The sequence below is a fragment of the Hyla sarda genome, chromosome 13 (genome assembly GCF_029499605.1).
Source record: "Hyla sarda isolate aHylSar1 chromosome 13, aHylSar1.hap1, whole genome shotgun sequence".
Lineage (NCBI taxonomy): Eukaryota > Metazoa > Chordata > Amphibia > Anura > Hylidae > Hyla > Hyla sarda.
In genome coordinates this window covers 8681015-8700006 of record NC_079201.1, presented here as the reverse complement: position 1 = coordinate 8700006, position 18992 = coordinate 8681015, and the positions used below count along the sequence as shown (strand labels likewise).

Genomic DNA, 18992 nt, shown 5'->3' with positions numbered 1-18992 from the left:
CTTATTCTGTACAACAACATGACCATTTGGGTCCCAGCTTTATACCAAGTGAACACAGGACACGATGTGCAGATCTTTTCTACTTTATTGATTATGAGACATAGAAGGAAGAGAAATCATAGAGAGAGGATATAAAGAATCATAAAAGGAGAGGAAACTAAATCATTAGGGGGGAAATTCATTGTGAGGACTTGGCCGGTCCTGGTCAGGAATCCATTGTGGAGCCTGGAAGACAAAAATCAGGTTAGGAGCGGATTTCTCCTTATTTGCTATGAAGAATAATACATCTGTTTGGGATGGGGTCACCTTGTGAGTGTGATCAGTCCTAAGAAGCATTTACCCCTCTATACTAAACATTTCTGAATGACAATAATCTCATTGAAGTATTCTCTACCATGACTGTGAGGACCCAGCTGTGAGGTCTATCAAAATAGAGACCAACACAAAAAGGTCAACACAATGGGCAAATCCCCAAACTTCTCAACTCTGCGCAAATATATATAATAGAAGCAAATCAAAAAATGCTGCAGCATCTTGTAATAACCTTTTTTATTGGACTTACAGAGTTTTGTAGAGAAGCTTTCGGGATTCCTCCCTTTATCAAGTCCAAAGCAAATCTAAGCTCACAAGCAGAAGACACAGGTTACATCTCACAAATATGCAGGGGTTAAGACAATAGATGTGGAGAATTCACACTAAGATGGGACATAAATTGTCCTGCTATAGGAACATAGACTACATAGATAAGGATGAGAAAAAGGGGGAGGGAGGGGGGAGCAGTGGAGAGACTGATAATTAAAGAAGTACTCTAGTGCAGAGTATTCCTGCTCCGTCCTGCCCGGGCTGCAAAATAAATGAAAATAAACCATCACTCCGGTCCATCCTCTTCATATTTCCGCGTGTAACGAAGCATCACATGTCGCTCAGCCTATTGCCGGCTGCCGCAATCTTCTGCCTCGGCCTGCGATAGGCTGAGCGACATGTGATGCTTCGTTACACCCGGAAGTATGAAAGAGATGGACCGGAGGACCGATCAGCTGTAGTGGCGCTCCGCGGGAACCCAGGGAGGTGAGTGATGGTTCATTTTCATTTATTTTGCAGCCCGGGCAGGACGGAGCAGGAATACTCTGCACTAGAGTACTTCTTTAAGCAGGACATAGTGAGACGCAAAAGAGAATCCAGTACAGTACAGTACAGGTTATAAGAAATTTTGATAATGAGATAAGAAGCTCAAATTCATATTGAGTCCCCTGTTTTTCGAGTCAAAAAACAGTATCATTTTGGCTTCAAATGTCTTTCTCTCTTGTGTGTTATTGAAATTCCCTTTCAGTATCCTGATTGTAAGGTCATGTATGGACGGGCCTGAGTCTATGATCCTATAGCCGGACAATTCATGGCCTATCTTAGTGTGAATTCTCCACATCTATTGTCTTAACCCCTGCATACAGTGGTCCCTCAAGTTACAATATTAATTGGTTCCATGACGACCATTGTATGTTGATACCATAACTCTATGGAAACCTGGTAAATGGTTCTGAAGCCACCAAAATGTCATCCAAAAATATAAAAGTGAGGATTAAACAAAAATAAGTAGATAACTAATACAGCAAATCCTTACATATAAAAGTAATACAGATCTGCTGGGAGCTGTAATCACTGTCTATGTAGAGGACAGGAGCTTCTTCAGGGTCCTGTACAGAACACAATGTCCTAAAAAAGGAATGGAGCCGCCCTCACCTGGTGTCCAAAGGAGCAGCTAACTGTGGCACAGGTTAAGAGTACAGAACATGTAATACCTCCCTGTACTGTAGGGGGCGCCAGTCATGGCATGCACTTCAGTAATACAGGTTTTGTACCAGTGAATGCCCATTCTGATTGGTCGGTTCTTCCAGCCATTGACAGGTTTCGCAGATCTGGACTGTCTGTAGCATTGTATGTTGAGTCTGGTTTCAAGTTACAATGGGCGAGAAAGGACCATTGTATGTTGGAACCATTGTATGTTGAAGCCATTGTAAGTTGAGGGATCACTGTATTTGTGAGATGTAGCCTGTGTCTTCTGCTTGTGAGCTTAGATTTGCTTTGGACTTGATAAAGGGAGAAATCCTGAAAGCTTCTCTACAAAATTCTGTTAGTCCAATAAAAAAGGTTATTACAAGATATTTTTGTGGGGGATGGGGAACCTCCTCACAGATGTTAAACCAGTCAGGTTGTAACCCAGGACCCCAGTTCTGCTTGTTCCTATAAGATGTTGCTCAGACAAAAGCAAACTTCGCTCTGGGCTTTATGAACATACTGTACTCACCTCCCCGGGTCTCACACAACTTTTCCTCTTTTGTCTTGTTCACAGTGCTCTCTGCTGACACCTCTGTCCATGTCAGGAACTGTTCAGAGCAGCATAGGTTTGCAATGAGGATTTTCTCCTGATCTAGACAGTTCCTGATACAGGCATCAGGTGTCAGCAGAGAGCACTGTGGACAAGACAAAAAAGACATTCAAAAAGAAAAGAATTTCCTCTGTAGCATACAGCTGCTAAAAGGTACTGAAAGGATTAAGATTTTTTAATAGAAGTAATTGACAAATCTGTTTAACTTTCTGGCACCAGTTGAGTTAAAAAATAAAAATAAAATAATTCCCCTTTACCCTTATGTTTTCTTGCACCTATTTGTTTTTGTCTCATTGGGGAAGCTCCACCTCTTAAAGAGTTCTACTGAATTTATCTTTTGTACTCAGCCAATCAGTGACTAAGGCGGGACACCACAATGGCTGCTGATTGGCTGAGCAGTCTGGTCCTGTGGGGACGGGACAGCAGAGAACCCGGAAGAATTGGAGACCAGAGGAAAACTGGGAACATTGATAGCTGCGGAGGAGTATAGCATAATTATTATTTATACAGCCCCCAGCCCAGGAGCAAATTCAGCTTTTGCCTGGACAACGTCTGTAATATTGAACTGTGATTTTTAAATATCACATTCTAATGTATAGCATATGAATATTCAGATTTTACCTGCACAGAGAGGAAGATCATAGGACACCGCCACCGACACCGCCAAGTAAATTGTCAACAACACCCAAAAGACCTCCACCGTTGCCAGAATCTGCCTCTGGTACATGAACATCTCCACCCTGCATATATAGAAATAGGATATTAGATACCGTCACCATCACTTCTGTAACTTTTAGTTAAAAAAATTCTATCCTGGAAAAACTGGATGACACCCAATGAAATAAACACTATTGGTTAGACCAGTGCTCCCAAACCAGGGTGCCTTCAGCTGTTGCTAAACTACAACTCCAGCCTTTGGCTGTCCGGACTTGCTGGGAGTTGTAGTTTTGCAACAGCTGGAGACACCCTGGTTGGGAAGCACTGTGTTAGACACTGTTAGACTGTATACTGTAGACTGTATACACCCAGGCCGGGGGTGGAATGGGATCTCCTCTCAGTCACTCGATAATGTGATAGCTGGTGGTGGCTGTGGTAACGCTGAATTTCTCAGATGTAGCAGAGCTGAATATACTCTTAAATAGCCCCACACCTGTTTATGGGTTATAAATGGTATTGCAGGTCAGCTCAATTGAGGTGAATAGGATTAAGACCCAATACCGCACACAACTTGTAGACTGGGGTGGTGATCTGTGAAAGAAAGTTCTTTGCTTTTCTAATTACTGACAATCATTTAAAGGGGACCTGTTATCACTTTCATTCTACCTGCACCACAGTCCTTTGATTGGTCCCTGATGGCTTCTCCCCACCCCGCTGGCCTTGATTGATAGATCACTTCCAATACACAAACAGGATAAGATTGATCAATGAAGGCCAGCAGGGTGGAAAGAAGCTACTGGCGACCACCCAATGATTTTGGTTCAGGCAGCATGAAAGTAATGACAGGTTTATTTTAGGTCAAAGTCTATAACAAGGCTTCTCAACTACTTTGTGTCACTTCTCATACTGGAGTCTTACATGGCAGAGTGGACTCAGGGTCCAGGGTAAATGCCACCACTGCCCAACCTGACCCCCCCATCCCCATCCCCGTTTCCCCAAAGTACAAATTCTGCTCTGCTGCATCTAAGCTTTATCCAGGATATAAGACTTGTTTGCAAATTTTGAAGCACATGTTCCCCCTATGACAATATGGATATTTAGGATGGTGATTTACTTACAACATTTCCAGCGGCTCCTCCAAGGCCTCCAGCGCCTCCTCCAAGGTTTCCTCCAAGGCCTCCTCCAGCGCCTCCTAAAGAGCCTCCCAACTGAGCAGCAACTGCAAAATGGAAAATAAAGCATCATTGAGCCATGATATAAAATGTATAATATTGTTACTACTATACTGATACAGATATTTATTTTATCAAGTTATATCTGTCTCTGGTAATGTTGAAAACTAATATGGCTTCTTCTCTGGAATCATCCAGATTCCCATAATCCCAAGATTTTAGAGATATATAACTGGATAACTGAGGTGAAATTGAGCCTGGGAAAACTGGGTGACCAATAATGTCAGTATCTGGTGGCCTAGGGCAGTAACGTTGATGTTCGTGTCCATGATAGTCTAGGGCAGTGGAGGATGTTTACATCAATCCAGATGATAAAATCTGCCTAAAGATCCAGATATATGGACATATAGCTAGTATGGTCTGGAGTCCAGGAAATCTGGGTGACAGATAAGATAATAATGTACACACTTACCATAGGCGCTAGCGATGACAACAAGGAGGAGAATAGTGAAAGCCTTCATGGTGGAGATGACTGGATTTATACCTCTGTCTAAATAATCTCAACTCTACTGCACATACCCTGTACTGGATGATGCCGCCCTATATATAGCTCAGGATACAGTATCAGGATACAGGGGAGGGAGGTGACTCTTCCATCGTTGTTTGGCACTTGGCAAAGATTAAAAGACTCCAAGATGATAAACAAGTGAAGCTCATGAAGTTTATTGCATTTTTATCAGATAATCTCAATCTCTTAGGACAATATTACCCATATGGTGTTTACTTTTCAGATGATCTTGAGTTTAATTCCCTCCACAGATTTTTGTCTATAATAATTCTATTGTTTACTGGTCTTAAACTGTAAAGGTAATTTCAGAACACTTCAGTTGTATCATAGAAACAGTGCTACATAAGTGCTGAGACCCCCTCACCCATCATTTAACTTTTCCTTTCAGTACTTATGAGCTGCTGAAGTTGAGTTGTTCTTTTCTAAGTGCTCTCTGATGACACCTGTCTTGGGAACTGTCCAGAGTAGAAGCGAATCCCCATAGCAAACCTCTTCTACTCAGTGCAGTTCCCGTGACAAGCAGAGATGTCAGCAGAAAACACTGTTGCCAGACAGAAAAGAACAACTCAACTTCAGCAGCTGATAATTATTGGAAGGATTAAGATTTTTTAATAGAAGTAACTTACAAATCTGTTTAACTTTCTGGAGCCAATTGATATGAAAATAAAGTTTTTTTTTTCCTGGAATACCCCTTTAACCCCTTCAGGACACAGGGAGCACAGCTACGCCCTGATGTCCTGGTAGTTAAAGACACAGGGCCTACCCAGTGGCGTAGCTATAGAGGTCGTCATTGCGACCGGGCCCCTTAGCACAGGGGCCCCCTTCCACTATACTATACTATGGCCGCAGGTCGGGCCCCCAGGCACAGCCCCAGGTCCCGGGCCTGAAGGGGAGGCTTGTCACTGCGGACGCTGCGGCAGCGGCGCTGCCAGTACCAGGCCCGGCGCCAGACTCAAACCCCCCGCCCCTCCCCAGCCCCTCCCCCGCCGAGGTCCCGGGCCTGAAGGGGAGGCTTGTGGCAGAGGCCCGGCGAGGCGCTAGCCTCAACCGTGTGCATATATGTACTGCATGTATGGTGTATGTATGATGTGCATATATGTACTGTATGTATGGTGTATGTATGATGTGCATATATGTACTGTATGTATGGTGTATGTATGATGTGCATATATGTACTGTATGTATGGTGTATGTATGATGTGCATATATGTACTGTATGTATGGTGTATGTATGATGTGCATATATGTACTGTATGTATGGTGTATGTATGATGTGCATATATGTACTGTATGTATGGTGTATGTATGATGTGCATATATGTACTGTATGTATGGTGTATGTATGATGTGCATATATGTACTGTATGTATGGTGTATGTATGATGTGCATATATGTACTGTATGTATGGTGTATGTATGATGTGCATATATGTACTGTATGTATGGTGTATGTATGATGTGCATATATGTACTGTATGTATGGTGTATGTATGATGAGTGTATGTATGATGTGTGTGTATGTACTGTATGTATGGTGTATGTATGTGTATGTACTGTATGTATGGTGTATGTATGATGTGTGTATGTACTGTATTTACTGTATGTATGGTGTATGTATGATGAGTGTATGTACTGTATGTATGGTGTATGTATGATGTGTATGCACTGCATGTATGGTGTATGTATGATGTGTGTGTATGTACTGTATGTATGGTGTATGTATGATGTGTGTATGTATGATGTGCATAAATGTACTGTATGTATGGTGTATGTATGATGTTCATATATGTACTGTATGTATGGTGTATGTATGATGTGCATATATGTACTGTATGTATGGTGTATGTATGATGTGCATATATGTACTGTATGTATGGTGTATGTATGGAGGCGACGGGTGTGTATAGGATGTGCTTATGTATGATGTGTGTGTATGTATGCATGTGGGGGGAGGCGGCGTGTGTATATATGATGTGTGTATGTACTGTATGTATGATGTATGAATGATGTGTGTGTATGAATGATAGATGTGTGTAAGCAAGATGCATGTATGGAGATGTGTATAAGGTGGAAGGATGTATGTATGATGTGTGGAGATGTATTATGCGGGGAGATCTCAAGGCGGCAGGTGTATGCATGATATGTGTTTATGTATGATGTATGTGTGTGTATGATGTGCATGTATATGTATGTTTTATGCATATGTGCGTGGGAGGGGCGGAGGGGGGTGTTTGTATGATGTGTGTATGTTTCATAGATGTGCGTAAGCTAGATGTGTCCGTGTATGTGTGTGTATTTGTGATGTGTGTATGTATGATAGATGTGTGTAAACTAGATGGATGTATCTATGATGTGTGGATGTATGTGAATGTATGATGGATGTGTGGATGATAGATGTATGTATGAATGATAGGTGTGTGTATGTATGATAGATGGGTGTATGCTGTGTATATGTATCATACATCTATCATACACGCAAATATCATAACCATACATCTACCATACATACACCAGTCTCATACAGATCTATCATACATAAATACATATATTGTTCATTAATGTGGGGGGGACAGGAGGTGATTGGGTATGGGTCAGACTTTGGGGTCTGGAGAGTTTGGCAGGGGAGCCTAGAGCAGAATTCTGGGGTCTGGGGAGGGGGCAGAGGAGCCTGGAGAGGACTTAGTGGTCTAGGGAGGGGGGAAGAGGAGCATGTAGGAGGACTTATGGGTCTGGGAGGAAAGGGGGGTTGGAACAGAGGAGCCAGAAGGAGGACAGAGGGGTCTGGAGGAGGACAGGTGTGATTCAGATAAGCCGAGAAGAAACAGTGTGTTACATTATTATTATTATTATGGAGGGATTATTATATTTGGAAAGTAGTGTGTGGCAGGGTTATATTCAGAGGGTACCGCGTATAGCATGGTTATTTTTGAGGGTTTATATTCAGGGGTACAGTGTGTGGAAGTATTATCTTCAGGGGTACAGTTGTGGCAGTATTACGTTCATGGGCACCGTGTGGCAGTATTATATTCAGAGGGTATGGTGTGTGGTAGTATTATATTCAGAGAGCACAGTGTGTGGCAATATTTTATTCAGGGGGAACAGGAGGTGGCAATTTTATATTCTGGGGGTACAGTGTGTGGCAGTGTTATATTCAGGGGATACAGTGTGTGGCAGTATTATATTCAGGGGGTACAGTGTGAGGCAGTATTATATTCAGGGGGTACAGTGTGAGGCAGTATTATATTCAGGGGTACAGTAGGTGGCAGTATTATTCAGGGGGTACAGTGTGTGGCAGTATTATATTCAGGGGGTGCAGTAGTTGGCAGTATTATATTCAGGGGGTACAGTGTGTGGCAGTATTATATTCAGGGGGTGCAGTGTGAGGCAGTATTATATTCAGGGGGTACAGTAGGTGGCAGTATTATATTCAGGGGGTACAGTGTGTGGCAGTATTATATTCAGGGGGTGCAGTAGTTGGCAGTATTATATTCAGGGGTTACAGTGTGTGGCAGTATTATATTCAGAGGGTACAGTAGTTGGCAGTATTATATTCAGGGGGTACAGTGTGGCAGGATTATATTCAGGGGATGCAGTGTGTGGCAGTATTATATTCAGGGGGTACAGTAGATGGCAGTATTATATGCAGGAGTATAGTGGATGGTAGTTTTATATTCAAGGGATACAGTGTGTGGCAGTATTATATTCAGGGGTACAGTATTTAGCAGAGTTATAATGATTATTGTCTTCATACAGAGGATGAGGATCTACTGACAAAGTGAGAACCTATGTTGTCTGGGCGTGAGACTCTGCAGAGAAGATGGAGCTGGAAGACGTCCTGACGTCTGGACCAGATGAAGAAGAAAAGAAAAGACAACAGAGAAGATGTCACTCAGGTCTCTGATATCAATGTGTATTCTCCTGACTGTCCCATCAGCTGGAGTCACTTGTTAGTTCTGCAGTGATGATGGGTGATGCTGTACCCTAATCCGTGGCTCTCCATCTGTTGCAAAACTACAAATCCCATAATGCCTAGGCTCTCCAGATATGATGGGAGTTATAGCTTTATAACAGCCTGAGAGTAACTGGAACCAAGGTGATAGGCTGCTTGTTCTTAAATGCCTGGGCATCTGTTTTGTCTGTCCGGCCCTGCCTGTTAGTCACTTAATATTGTTGTGTATTCTCCTGACTGTGTCTCATCAGTGCTGTAGTCACTGATATCTTTGAGCGGCCGAGTAAGGGGTCGCCCGGGATTGGGGAAGCGGGTTGTCAGGTCATAGGGGGGCCCTGGGCAAATTTTTGCACCGGGGCCCTGTGGTTTCTAGCTACACCCCTGGGCCTACCTGTACGCCCGTGGGATTTTCGGTCCCTGGGCTCTGGGAAATTAGCACCCTGCAAATTGCAGATCGGCAATTTACAGCGATTCCGGGCTGATCAGGTCTGTGGTGAACCGATCGCCGGAAAATAGGGATGATCGGAGCTGTCAGAGACAGCTCCGACCATCCTGAAGGATAGGAGTGAGGGGGCAGGGGTGCCACTACCTCCAATCCCCTGACATTGGTCAGTTAGGACTTACCGACCATTGGCAGTTGGGGCCTGGGGGGTTAAAGTTGAAATCCTGCTCTGCCCGCCCCTTGATGTCCAGGCAGAGCGGGGGGAAGATGGCGGCGGGTGCCGGAGCACTTCAGGACGGCGAGGGACGGGCGATTGCGGCGGGATCGGCCACAGTAAGGAGGCAGCAGTGAAGATCAGTAGTAAGTGATCTTCACTGCTGCCTTCTATGAGTTGCCAAACTACAACTCCCAGCATGCCCAGACAGTCCAGGCATGCTGGGAGTTGTAGTTCTGTAACATCTGGCCCTTCAGATGTTGCAGAACTACAACTCCCAGCATGCCTGGACAGTCTGGGCATGCTTGGAGTTGAAGTTTTGCAACATCTGGAGGGTTACAGTTTTGACACTACTACACAGTGGTCTCCAAACTGTTCTCCTCCAGTTGTTGCATAACTACAACTCCCAACATGTCCTTCGGCTGTCTGGGCATGCTGGGAGTTGTAGTTTTGCAACAACTAGAGGCACACTGGTTGGGAAACACTGAGTTAAGTAATAAACTCTTTTGCAACCAGTGTGCCTCCAGCTGTTGCATAACCACAACCCCCACCATGCACGTACAGCCAAAGGGCATGCTGGGAGTATTAGTAGTATGCCTCCAGCTGTTGCATAACTACAAGTCCCAGCATGCCCTTCAACTGTCACTGCATGCTGAGAGTTGTAGTTTTTGCAATAGCTGAAGGCACACTGGTTGCGAAACACAGTTTGTTACCTAACTCAGTGTATCGCAACCAGTGTGCCTCCAGCTGTTGCAAAACTACAACTACCAGGATGCCCTTTGGGTGTCCGTGCATGCTTGGAGTTGTAGTTATTCAACAGCTGGAGGCACACTAGTTGCAAAACACTGAGTTAAGTTACAAACTCTCAGTGTTTTGCAACCAGGGTGCCTCCAGCTGTTGCATAACTACAACTCCAAGCATGCATGGACAGCCAAAGGGCCTGCTGGTGGTAGTTTTGCAACAGCTGGAGGTTTGCCTTCCCCATGTGAATGTACAGGCTACATTTACATGGGCTGGGGTTTACAGCAGGTTTGCAGTTTCTCGCTGCAAGTTTGAGATACAGCAAATCTTCCGCTGCAGCTCATACTCCCAGTGGCAAACTTGTTTTAAACCCCTGCCCATGTAAATGTATCCTAAAAACACTACACTACACTATAACACAAAATAAAAGGTAAAACACTACATATACATATACCCCCACACCAGGGACGTGCACAGACATTTTAGAGGGCAGGGGCTCAAGTAAAAAAAGAGGGCACTTCTCATAATTTAAAAAACGTCTTCCAGGGACACAGTGGACCTCCGGCCAGGCCCCCTTGACATTCCTAGTCCCATAAAAGTTGGTGCTTTTGTAAAATAAAGTCAAGAACAGTTTCTCTGAGGTCTGCCATGTGTATATACACTTTGGCTGTGCTGTCAGTCTTATTTACAGAAAACATGTGACAGCTGCCCTATAATATACTGTATTGTAGAGGAGATTTATCAAAACCTGTGCAGAGAAAGAGCGGTGCAGTCGCCCATAGCAACCAATCAGATCGCTGCTTTCATTTTGCAGAAGGCTTTTCCTCTGCAAAGGTTTTAATAAATCTCCCCCTATATGCCCCGGTCTGAGCTCTATATGATAGAACGTGCTGCACTGTATCTGGCCTCACCCAGCACCCATCACCAATCACCCAGCACCCATCCCCAATCACCAATCACACAGCACCCATCCCCAATCACACGGCACCCATCCCCAATCACCAATCACACAGCACCCATCCCCAATCACCCAGCACCCATCCCCAATCACCCAGCACCCATCCCCAATCACCAATCACACAGCACCCATCCCCAATCACACAGCACCCATCCCCAATCACACAGCACCCATCCCCAATCACCCAGCACCCATCCCCAATCACCCAGCACCCATCTCCAATCACCCAGCACCTATCCCCAATCACCCAGCACCTATCCTCAATCACCCAGCACCTATCCCCAATCACCCAGCACCTATCCCCAATCCCCCAGCACCCATCCCCAATCCCCAAGCACCAATCACATAGCACCCATCCCCAATCACCCAGCACCTATCCCCAATCACCCAGCACCTATCCCCAATGACCCAGCACCTATTCCCAATCCCCCAGCACCCATCCCCAATCCCCCAGCACCAATCACATAGCACCCATCCCCAATCACCCATCACCTATCCCCAATCACCCATCACCCATCCCCAATCACCCAGCACCCATCCCCCACCTTATGCAGGAATCTCCACACAGCTCTGGTTCTTACACTGAAGAGATGGACACCACACTATACAAGTTGGCAAAAAAAAGAATTATAAATATACAAAGACGGCCGGGCATAGCACAGCATACAGGATGGAGGCAGGGAAGCTCCGCCTCCATTGCGCACAAGACTGAATTCGCATACTAGCAATGTGGGGCAATACCTAGAAAACGGCTGCTCCACATTTAGTAAGTATAACATTATCTTTCTCCTGTTCTCCTGCACTGTAACCTAGTGTATTGGGTTTAGTGCGAGTAAACAGCCTGTCAGTTTCCCTTTAATTATATACCGTACCCCCCTTAATGATCTATATACTGTGCCACCATTCATCTATTAATTCATTATATACTGTGCCACCATTAATGAACTATATACTGTGCCACCATTAACCCTTTAAGGACCCGGGCTTTTTCCGTTTTTTCATTTTCAATTTTTCTTCCTTAAATTTAAAAAATCATAACTCTTTAAAATTTTCATCTAAAATTCTATGATGGCTTATTTTTTGCGTCACTAATTCTAATTTGTAATGACAGTCATTTTACCCAAAAATCTACAGTGAAACGGGAAAAAAAAGCAATGTGCGACAAAATTGATGAAAAAACACAATTTTATAAGTTTTGGGGGCTTCCGTTTTTACGCAGTACATTTTTCGGCAAAAATGACACCTTATCTTTATTCTGTAGGTCCATACGGTTAAAATGATCCCCTACTTATATAGGTTTGATTTTGTCGTACTTCAGAAGAAAAATAATGAATACATGCAGGAAAATTTATACGTTTAAAATTGTCATTTTCTGAGCCCTATAACTTTTATTTTTCCGTGTTCAGGGCGGTATGAGGACTAATTTTTTGCGCCGTGATCTGAAGTTTTTAGCGGTACCATTTTTGTTCTGATCAGACTTTTTGATCATTTTTTATTCACTTTTTTGTGGTATAAAAAGTGATCAAAAATGTGCTATTTTGGACTTTGGATTTTTTTTTGCGCGTACGCCATTTAATGTGCGGTTTAAAAAGCGGTATATTTTTATAATTCGGACATTTCCGCACGTGGCGATACCACATATGTTTATTTTTATTCACACAGTTTTTTTTATTCTTGGAAATGCCGGGTGATTCAAACTTTTATTAGGGGAAGGGATAATTGAAAGGGTTAATGATTTTTTTACACTTTTCTTATGGAATATTATAGCTCCTATAGGGGGCTATAACATTGCATTTACTGATCTTTTACACTGATTGATCCATCTCCATAGGAATGGATCAATCAGTGTTTTCGGCGATTGAATGCTCATGCCTGGATCTCAGGCTTGAAGCATTCAATCGGCGATCGGACAGCGCAGGAGAAGGTAAGAAGACGGGCTGTACCAGTCATCTACTGGCTACCCAAGATACACCAGAGGCTGGAGGACCACCCAGAATGACATATTGTAATTTCTTCCATTATTGAGCTCTTAAATAAACCACTAAGGGAATTTGAGATCTACTCAATGTCATATACAACAAGATACAACAAACTTTTTGTCAAAAATATAACAGGTGGCGGTAGAATGCAATATACTGTATGTGACATTTCCTAATAAAGTGAAGCGTTAATGAAAGGTAAATGTCATCTGGTCCCATGACAGTGCCTGTAGGCGATCACCCTATGCCAGGGACTGTCTCTGCTGAATTTCTCTGTACTCCATCCAATAAGAATTATTTTGCTTACCTGATCAGTAGGAGGATTATACACAGACACCTGAGGCAATAGGACCAAGTGAGGATACAGTAAATAGATGCCGTGCCAATACGTTACATCACCCACATGGTACCAGGACGGCCGTAGTTGGGTGATTTTCTAACTTATCGTTACCCCTATGTCCTACAGACACATCTGTTTCCCTATCAAGGTCACAGAAAGGGTCTTCTTAGGTGTTAAAGGGTAGCTCCCACCATCCTATTTTAATTTTTTTTGCTAGCCCATGAAAATGTTCACTATGTATCATGTTCATGAAATATTGTATTGTATTCATTATATCCACTGTGTATTATGTTATTTATGTACTGTGCCTGTAAGATGGAAAGATGCAGTGTTAGCCAGGTGACCCTGTCTGCCTAATGAGAACCCCTAAATTGATGAGTATATAGTGTAGGGGAGGAGTTGCCCCAGTCTAAGTTCAGTTGGAGTTTGTAGTTAATGCTGACTACAGTGTGGAAAGGAGGTGGAACTCAAGTGTGGAGAATCCAGGGGGAAGCCTAAGAAAATATCTTCTCAAGTCAGCACCGCCATTCTGCAAGTGTTCACCCGTACAGCGGTGAGTCAAGCCCTGGCCGTGATAGTGATTGTACCTTGTCAGAACCCTAGTCAGCGCGGGATATCTTTCAGTCTAAAGTCGATATCAATCAAGTGGGTGAAAAGCTCCTTAAGTCCCAGCAAGGCAACAGGGCTCCCAAGGGTGACACTGTATCCCTTCTACTCTGCTCCGTACTGTGTGTTATACCATTTGCGCCTGCTCAGTAAAAGACAGTTATCCGTAACCCAATGTTGGTGTGTTTCTATACCCCCCCCCCCCCCCCATGTCTGGCCCAGGAGAAGCTGTCTCTACCTTGGACCGTGTATTGGCTAAAAGTGATGAGAATTCTTTGCACCCCTCTGTCACCACAATAATGTTAAGGTTCTTGTACACAAACAGCAAGATCCTCAATGGGCATTCTTTAAAATCTATATATTTTATTGTATGATTGATAAGAAAGACTGACAAGTTTTTAGCTAAACATTCTCTTAATCATAGTCTGAGAATGTCAGAAATGTATCAGGTTCTTGTGTCTGTGCTTACCTGTTGTAGATGATGTGTCCGGCATTGGTTTGCAGCCACACTGATCTCAATTCCATCACTAAAACTATTTCTTAATACTGCTGACATTTCTCATTAATCCATTTGGCTTTGCAGAGAGAGGGTGTGGAGTTTTATCACTGAACCTGGTGATCTCATCAGGCTGCTAGTGCTGGAGGTTTCCCAGGTAAACTGATTAGACTTGGTGGTCAGTTAACATTATGTACAGTCTTAATTGCCGTGAGGCAAAAATGAATTGACAATTGAAATGTTTTATGACGAATTGAGGTCTTTATAAGGTTTTCACACATAACATTTTTCCTGCATTTCATCCAATTTTTCTAAATTGCGTTAAGAAGGACATGTTCTTACTGTCATTTGCTCATTTGCAGTAAATATGGGTTAAAAGAACATATTCTTACTGTCATTTGCAGTAAAATACAGTAGAGAGTAAGACGGCCAGGGAATGTTATTGTCAGGATCGGGCTAGGGATATTATTGGTTTGTTCTCAACCAGGATGCTCAGAACACACCTCCGGCAGTAAGAAGGGAAATATTTGGCCAAAGAGCCTGTGTGTACATGGGGGAAACATCCATAAGGTCAACCAAAAAAGCACCCAAAGGACTCTCAGGCTGAGTGAAACAAGATTCTTTGGTCTGATGAAACCAACATTTAACTTGGGAACATCATGATGTCTAGAGAAAATTAGGCACTGCTCATCACCTGCCCAATACCATCCCTATAGTGATCATGGTGGGGGCAGCATCATGTCTGGAGGAAACCAGGTACTGCCCATCACCTGCCCAATACCATACCTACAGTAATCATGGTGGGGGCAGCATCATGTCTGGAGGAAACCAGGCACTGCTCATCACCTGCCCAATACCATCCCTACAGTGATCATGGTGGGGGCAGCATCATGTCTGGGGGAAACCAGGTACTGCCCATCATCTGCCCAATACCATCCTTACAGTGATCATGGTGGGGGCAGCATCATGTCTGGGGGAAACCAGGCACTGCTCATCACCTGCCCCATACCATCCCTATAGTGATCATGGTGGGGGCAGCATCATGTCTGGGGGAAACCAGGCACTGCCCATCACCTGCCCAATACCATCCCTACAGTGATCATGGTGGGGGCAGCATCATGTCTGGAGGAAATCAGGCACTGCCCATCACCTGCCCAATACCATCCCTACAGTGATCATGGTGGGGCAGCATCATGTCTGGAGGAAACCAGGCACTGCCCATTGTTACGCCGAGCGCTCCGGGTCCCTGCTCCTCCCCGGAGCGCTTGCGGCGTGTTCCTCTCTGCAGTGCCCCGGTCAGACCCGCTGACCGGGAGCGCTGCACTGACACTGCCGGTGGGAATGCGATTTGCATAGCGGCATGCGCCCGCTCGCGAATCGCATCCCAAGCTACTCACCTGTCTCGGTCCCCGGCTGTCACATCCTGGCGCGCGCGGCTCCGCTCTCTAGGGCGCGCGCACCAGCTCTCTAAGATTTAAAGGGCCAGTGCACCACTGATTGGTGCCTGGCCCAATCACTGTAATTAGCTTCCACCTGCTCCCTGCTCATATAACCTCACTTCCCCTTCCCAGCATTGCCGGATCTTGTTGCCCTTGTGCCTAGAGAAAGCGTTTCCTGTGTTTGCCATACCAGTGTTTCCAGACCTTCTGCTATCTCCATTGACTACGAACCTTGCCGCCTGCCCTGACCTTCTGCTACGTCTGACCTCGCCTCTGTCTAGTCCTTCTGTCCCACGCCTTCTCAGCAGTCAGCGAGGTTGAGCCGATGCTGGTGGATACGACCTGGTTGCTACCGCCGCAGCAAGACCATCCCGCTTTGCGGCGGGCTCTGGTGAATACCAGTAGCAACCTAGAACCGGTCCACCGGTACGGTCCACGCCAATCCCTCGCTGACACAGAGGATCCGCATCCAGCCTGCCGAATCCTAACACCGATCACCTGCCCAATACCATCTCTACAGTGATCATGGTGGGGGCAGCATAATGTCTGGAGGAAACGAGGTACTGCCCATCACCTGCCCAATACCATCCCTACAGTGATCATGGTGGGGGCAGCATCATGTCTGGAGGAAACCAGGTACTGCCCATCACCTGCCCAATACCATCCCTACAGTGATCATGGTGGGGGCAGCATCATGTCTGGAGGAAACCAGGTACTGCCCATCACCTGCCCAATACCATCCATACAGTGATCATGGTGGGGGCAGCATCATGTCTGGAGGAAACCAGGCACTGCCCATCACCTACCCAATACCATCCCTACAGTGATCAAGGTGGGGGGCAGCATCATGTCTGGGGGAAACCAGGCACTGCCCATCACCTGCCCAATACCATCCCTACAGTGATCATGGTGGGGGGCAGCATCATGTCTGGGGGAAACCAGGCACTGCCCATCACCTTCCCAATACCATCCCTACAGTGATCATGGTGGGGGCAGCATCATGTCTGGAGGAAATCAGGCACTGCCCATCACCTGCCCAATACCATCCCTACAGTGATCATGGTGGGGCAGCATCATGTCTGGAGGAAACCAGACACTGCCCATCACCTGCCCAATACCATCCCTACAGTGATCATGGTGGGGGCAGCATCATGTCAGGAGGAAACCAGGCACTGCCCATCACCTGCCCAATACCATCCCTACAGTGATCATGGTGGGGGCAACATCATGTCTGGAGGAAACCGGGCCCTGCCCATCACCTTCCCAATACCATCCTTATAGTGAAGCATTTTTCATTTCAAAATTTAGCTGTAATACTACACGTAGCTTGTAGAAAACTGTGGTGCTGTTTCTGGACAAAAGATGTCATCTTGTTCTTATCCTGTACAACATAAGCATTTGGGTCCCAGCTTTATACCAAGTGAACACAGGACACAATGTGCAGATCTATTGTACTTTATGTGAGACATGGAAGCAACAGAAGTCATGGAGAGAGATTATGAAGAATCGGGAAAGTAGAGGAAACAAAATCATCAGGGGGGAAATTCACTGTGAGGACTCGGCCGGTCCTGGTCAGGAATCTATTGTGGAGCCTGAAAGAGAAAAATAACTGTCAGGATCCGGACTGGTATGCAGAGAGGACACTGGAGGTGGATCCTCTGTGTCAGTGAGGTGATGGCGTGGGCCGTACCAGGGGAACGGAATCTAAGGGGTTACTGGTCTTCACCAGAGCCCTCCGCAAAGCGGGATGGACTTGCAACGGCAGGTTACCCCCAGGTCGTTCCACCCGATAGCGACTCAACCCCACTGACAGCTGAGACAGGCGCGGTACACAAGGACAAGGCAAGAGCAAGGTCGGACGTAGCAGAAGGTCAGGGCAGGCAGCAATGGTTCGTAGTCAGGGGCAACGGCAAGGGTCTGGATACACAGGCTTGGGATACACAAAACGCTTTCTCAGGGCACTAGGGCAACAAGATCCGGCAAGGACAGGAAGGGGCAGTGGGTTTTTATAAGGAATGGGAGTGATACAACTGATTGGGCCAGGCACCAATTAGTGGTGCACTGGCCCTTTAAATTTCAGAGAGCCGGCGGCAGTAACAGTGCAGCGCTCCCGGTCAGCGGTTCTGACCGGGGCGCTGCAGACAGAAGAACGCTGCGAGCGCTCCGGGGAGGAGCAGGGACCCGGAGCGCTCAGCGTAACAGTACCCCCCTTAGGTCTCCCCCTCTTTTTGGAGCCCAGGAATCTGCGGACAAGCTCCTTGTCAAAAATGTTGGCATCAGGTTCCCAGGACCTCTCTTCAGGGCCACAATTCTCCCAATCAATTAAAAAAAATATTTTACCTTGGACGATCTTGGAGGCAAGGATCTCTTTGACAGCGAAGACATCAGAGGAGCCAGAAACAGGAGAAGGAACAGTAACCTTGGGAGAAAAGCGGTTAAGCACAAGAGGTTTGAGAAGAGACACATGGAAAGAGTTAGGAATGCGAAGAGAAGAAGGAAGATAAAGTTTGCAAGAGACAGAATTAATTTGATTCTTGATTTTAAAAGGACTGAGGTAGCGAGGACCCAACTTGTAGCTAGGGACACGAAAGCGTATGTATTTTACAGAGAGCCACACTTTATCCCCAGGGAGAAAGACAGGAGGAGTTCTTCTCTTTTTATCTGCATGTCTCTTCATTCGAGACGAGGCCAGTAGGAGTGACTTTTGAGTCTCCTTCCAGATAGCGGAGAAGTCCCGGGTTACTTCATCCACGGCAGGAACTCCAGAAGAAGTGGGAATGGGGGCAGAGGGTGACGGCCGTACACCACAAAGTATGGGGATTTGGCGGAGGATTCAGAATTTTTGAAATTGTACGAGAATTCAGCCCAGGGCAGAAGGTCGACCCAATCATCTTGGCGGGAGGAGACAAAATGTCGCAAGTAGTCACCAAGAATCTGGTTTACTCTTCACACTTGTCCATTGGATTGGGGGTGATAGGAGGACGAGAAATTTAATTTGATCTTTAATTGATTACAGAGAGCTCTGCAAAATTTTGACACAAATTGAAC

General features: G+C 45.4%; 2 protein-coding genes across 5 annotated transcripts in view; one reads left to right on the top strand and one right to left on the bottom strand.

Annotated features, from left to right (window-relative positions):
• The window catches only part of LOC130297721 (urotensin-2 receptor-like), a 645128-nt gene that overhangs the window by 206864 nt on the left and 419272 nt on the right, over nucleotides 1-18992 (top strand). The window lies entirely within an intron of this gene.
• LOC130297729 (uncharacterized) lies at nucleotides 70-4786 on the bottom strand. Its single transcript, XM_056550527.1, has 4 exons — nucleotides 4685-4786; nucleotides 4159-4259; nucleotides 3005-3123; nucleotides 70-225 (listed from the first exon to the last, which is right to left on the bottom strand). Exons 1-3 carry the CDS (start codon nucleotides 4731-4733, stop codon nucleotides 3022-3024), a joined length of 252 nt encoding a protein of 83 aa, XP_056406502.1. The 5' UTR covers nucleotides 4734-4786; the 3' UTR covers nucleotides 70-225; nucleotides 3005-3021.

Coding starts and splice junctions, on each gene's coding strand:
- LOC130297729 (XM_056550527.1), bottom strand. CDS start 4,733: ATGAAGGCTTTCACTATTCTCCTCCTTGTTGTCATCGCTAGCGCCTAT. Junction 4,260..4,684: donor TGTCATCGCTAGCGCCTATG/GTAAGTGTGTAC, acceptor TCCATTTTGCAG/TTGCTGCTCAGTTGGGAGGC. Junction 3,124..4,158: donor GAGGAGCCGCTGGAAATGTT/GTAAGTAAATCA, acceptor CTATATATGCAG/GGTGGAGATGTTCATGTACC.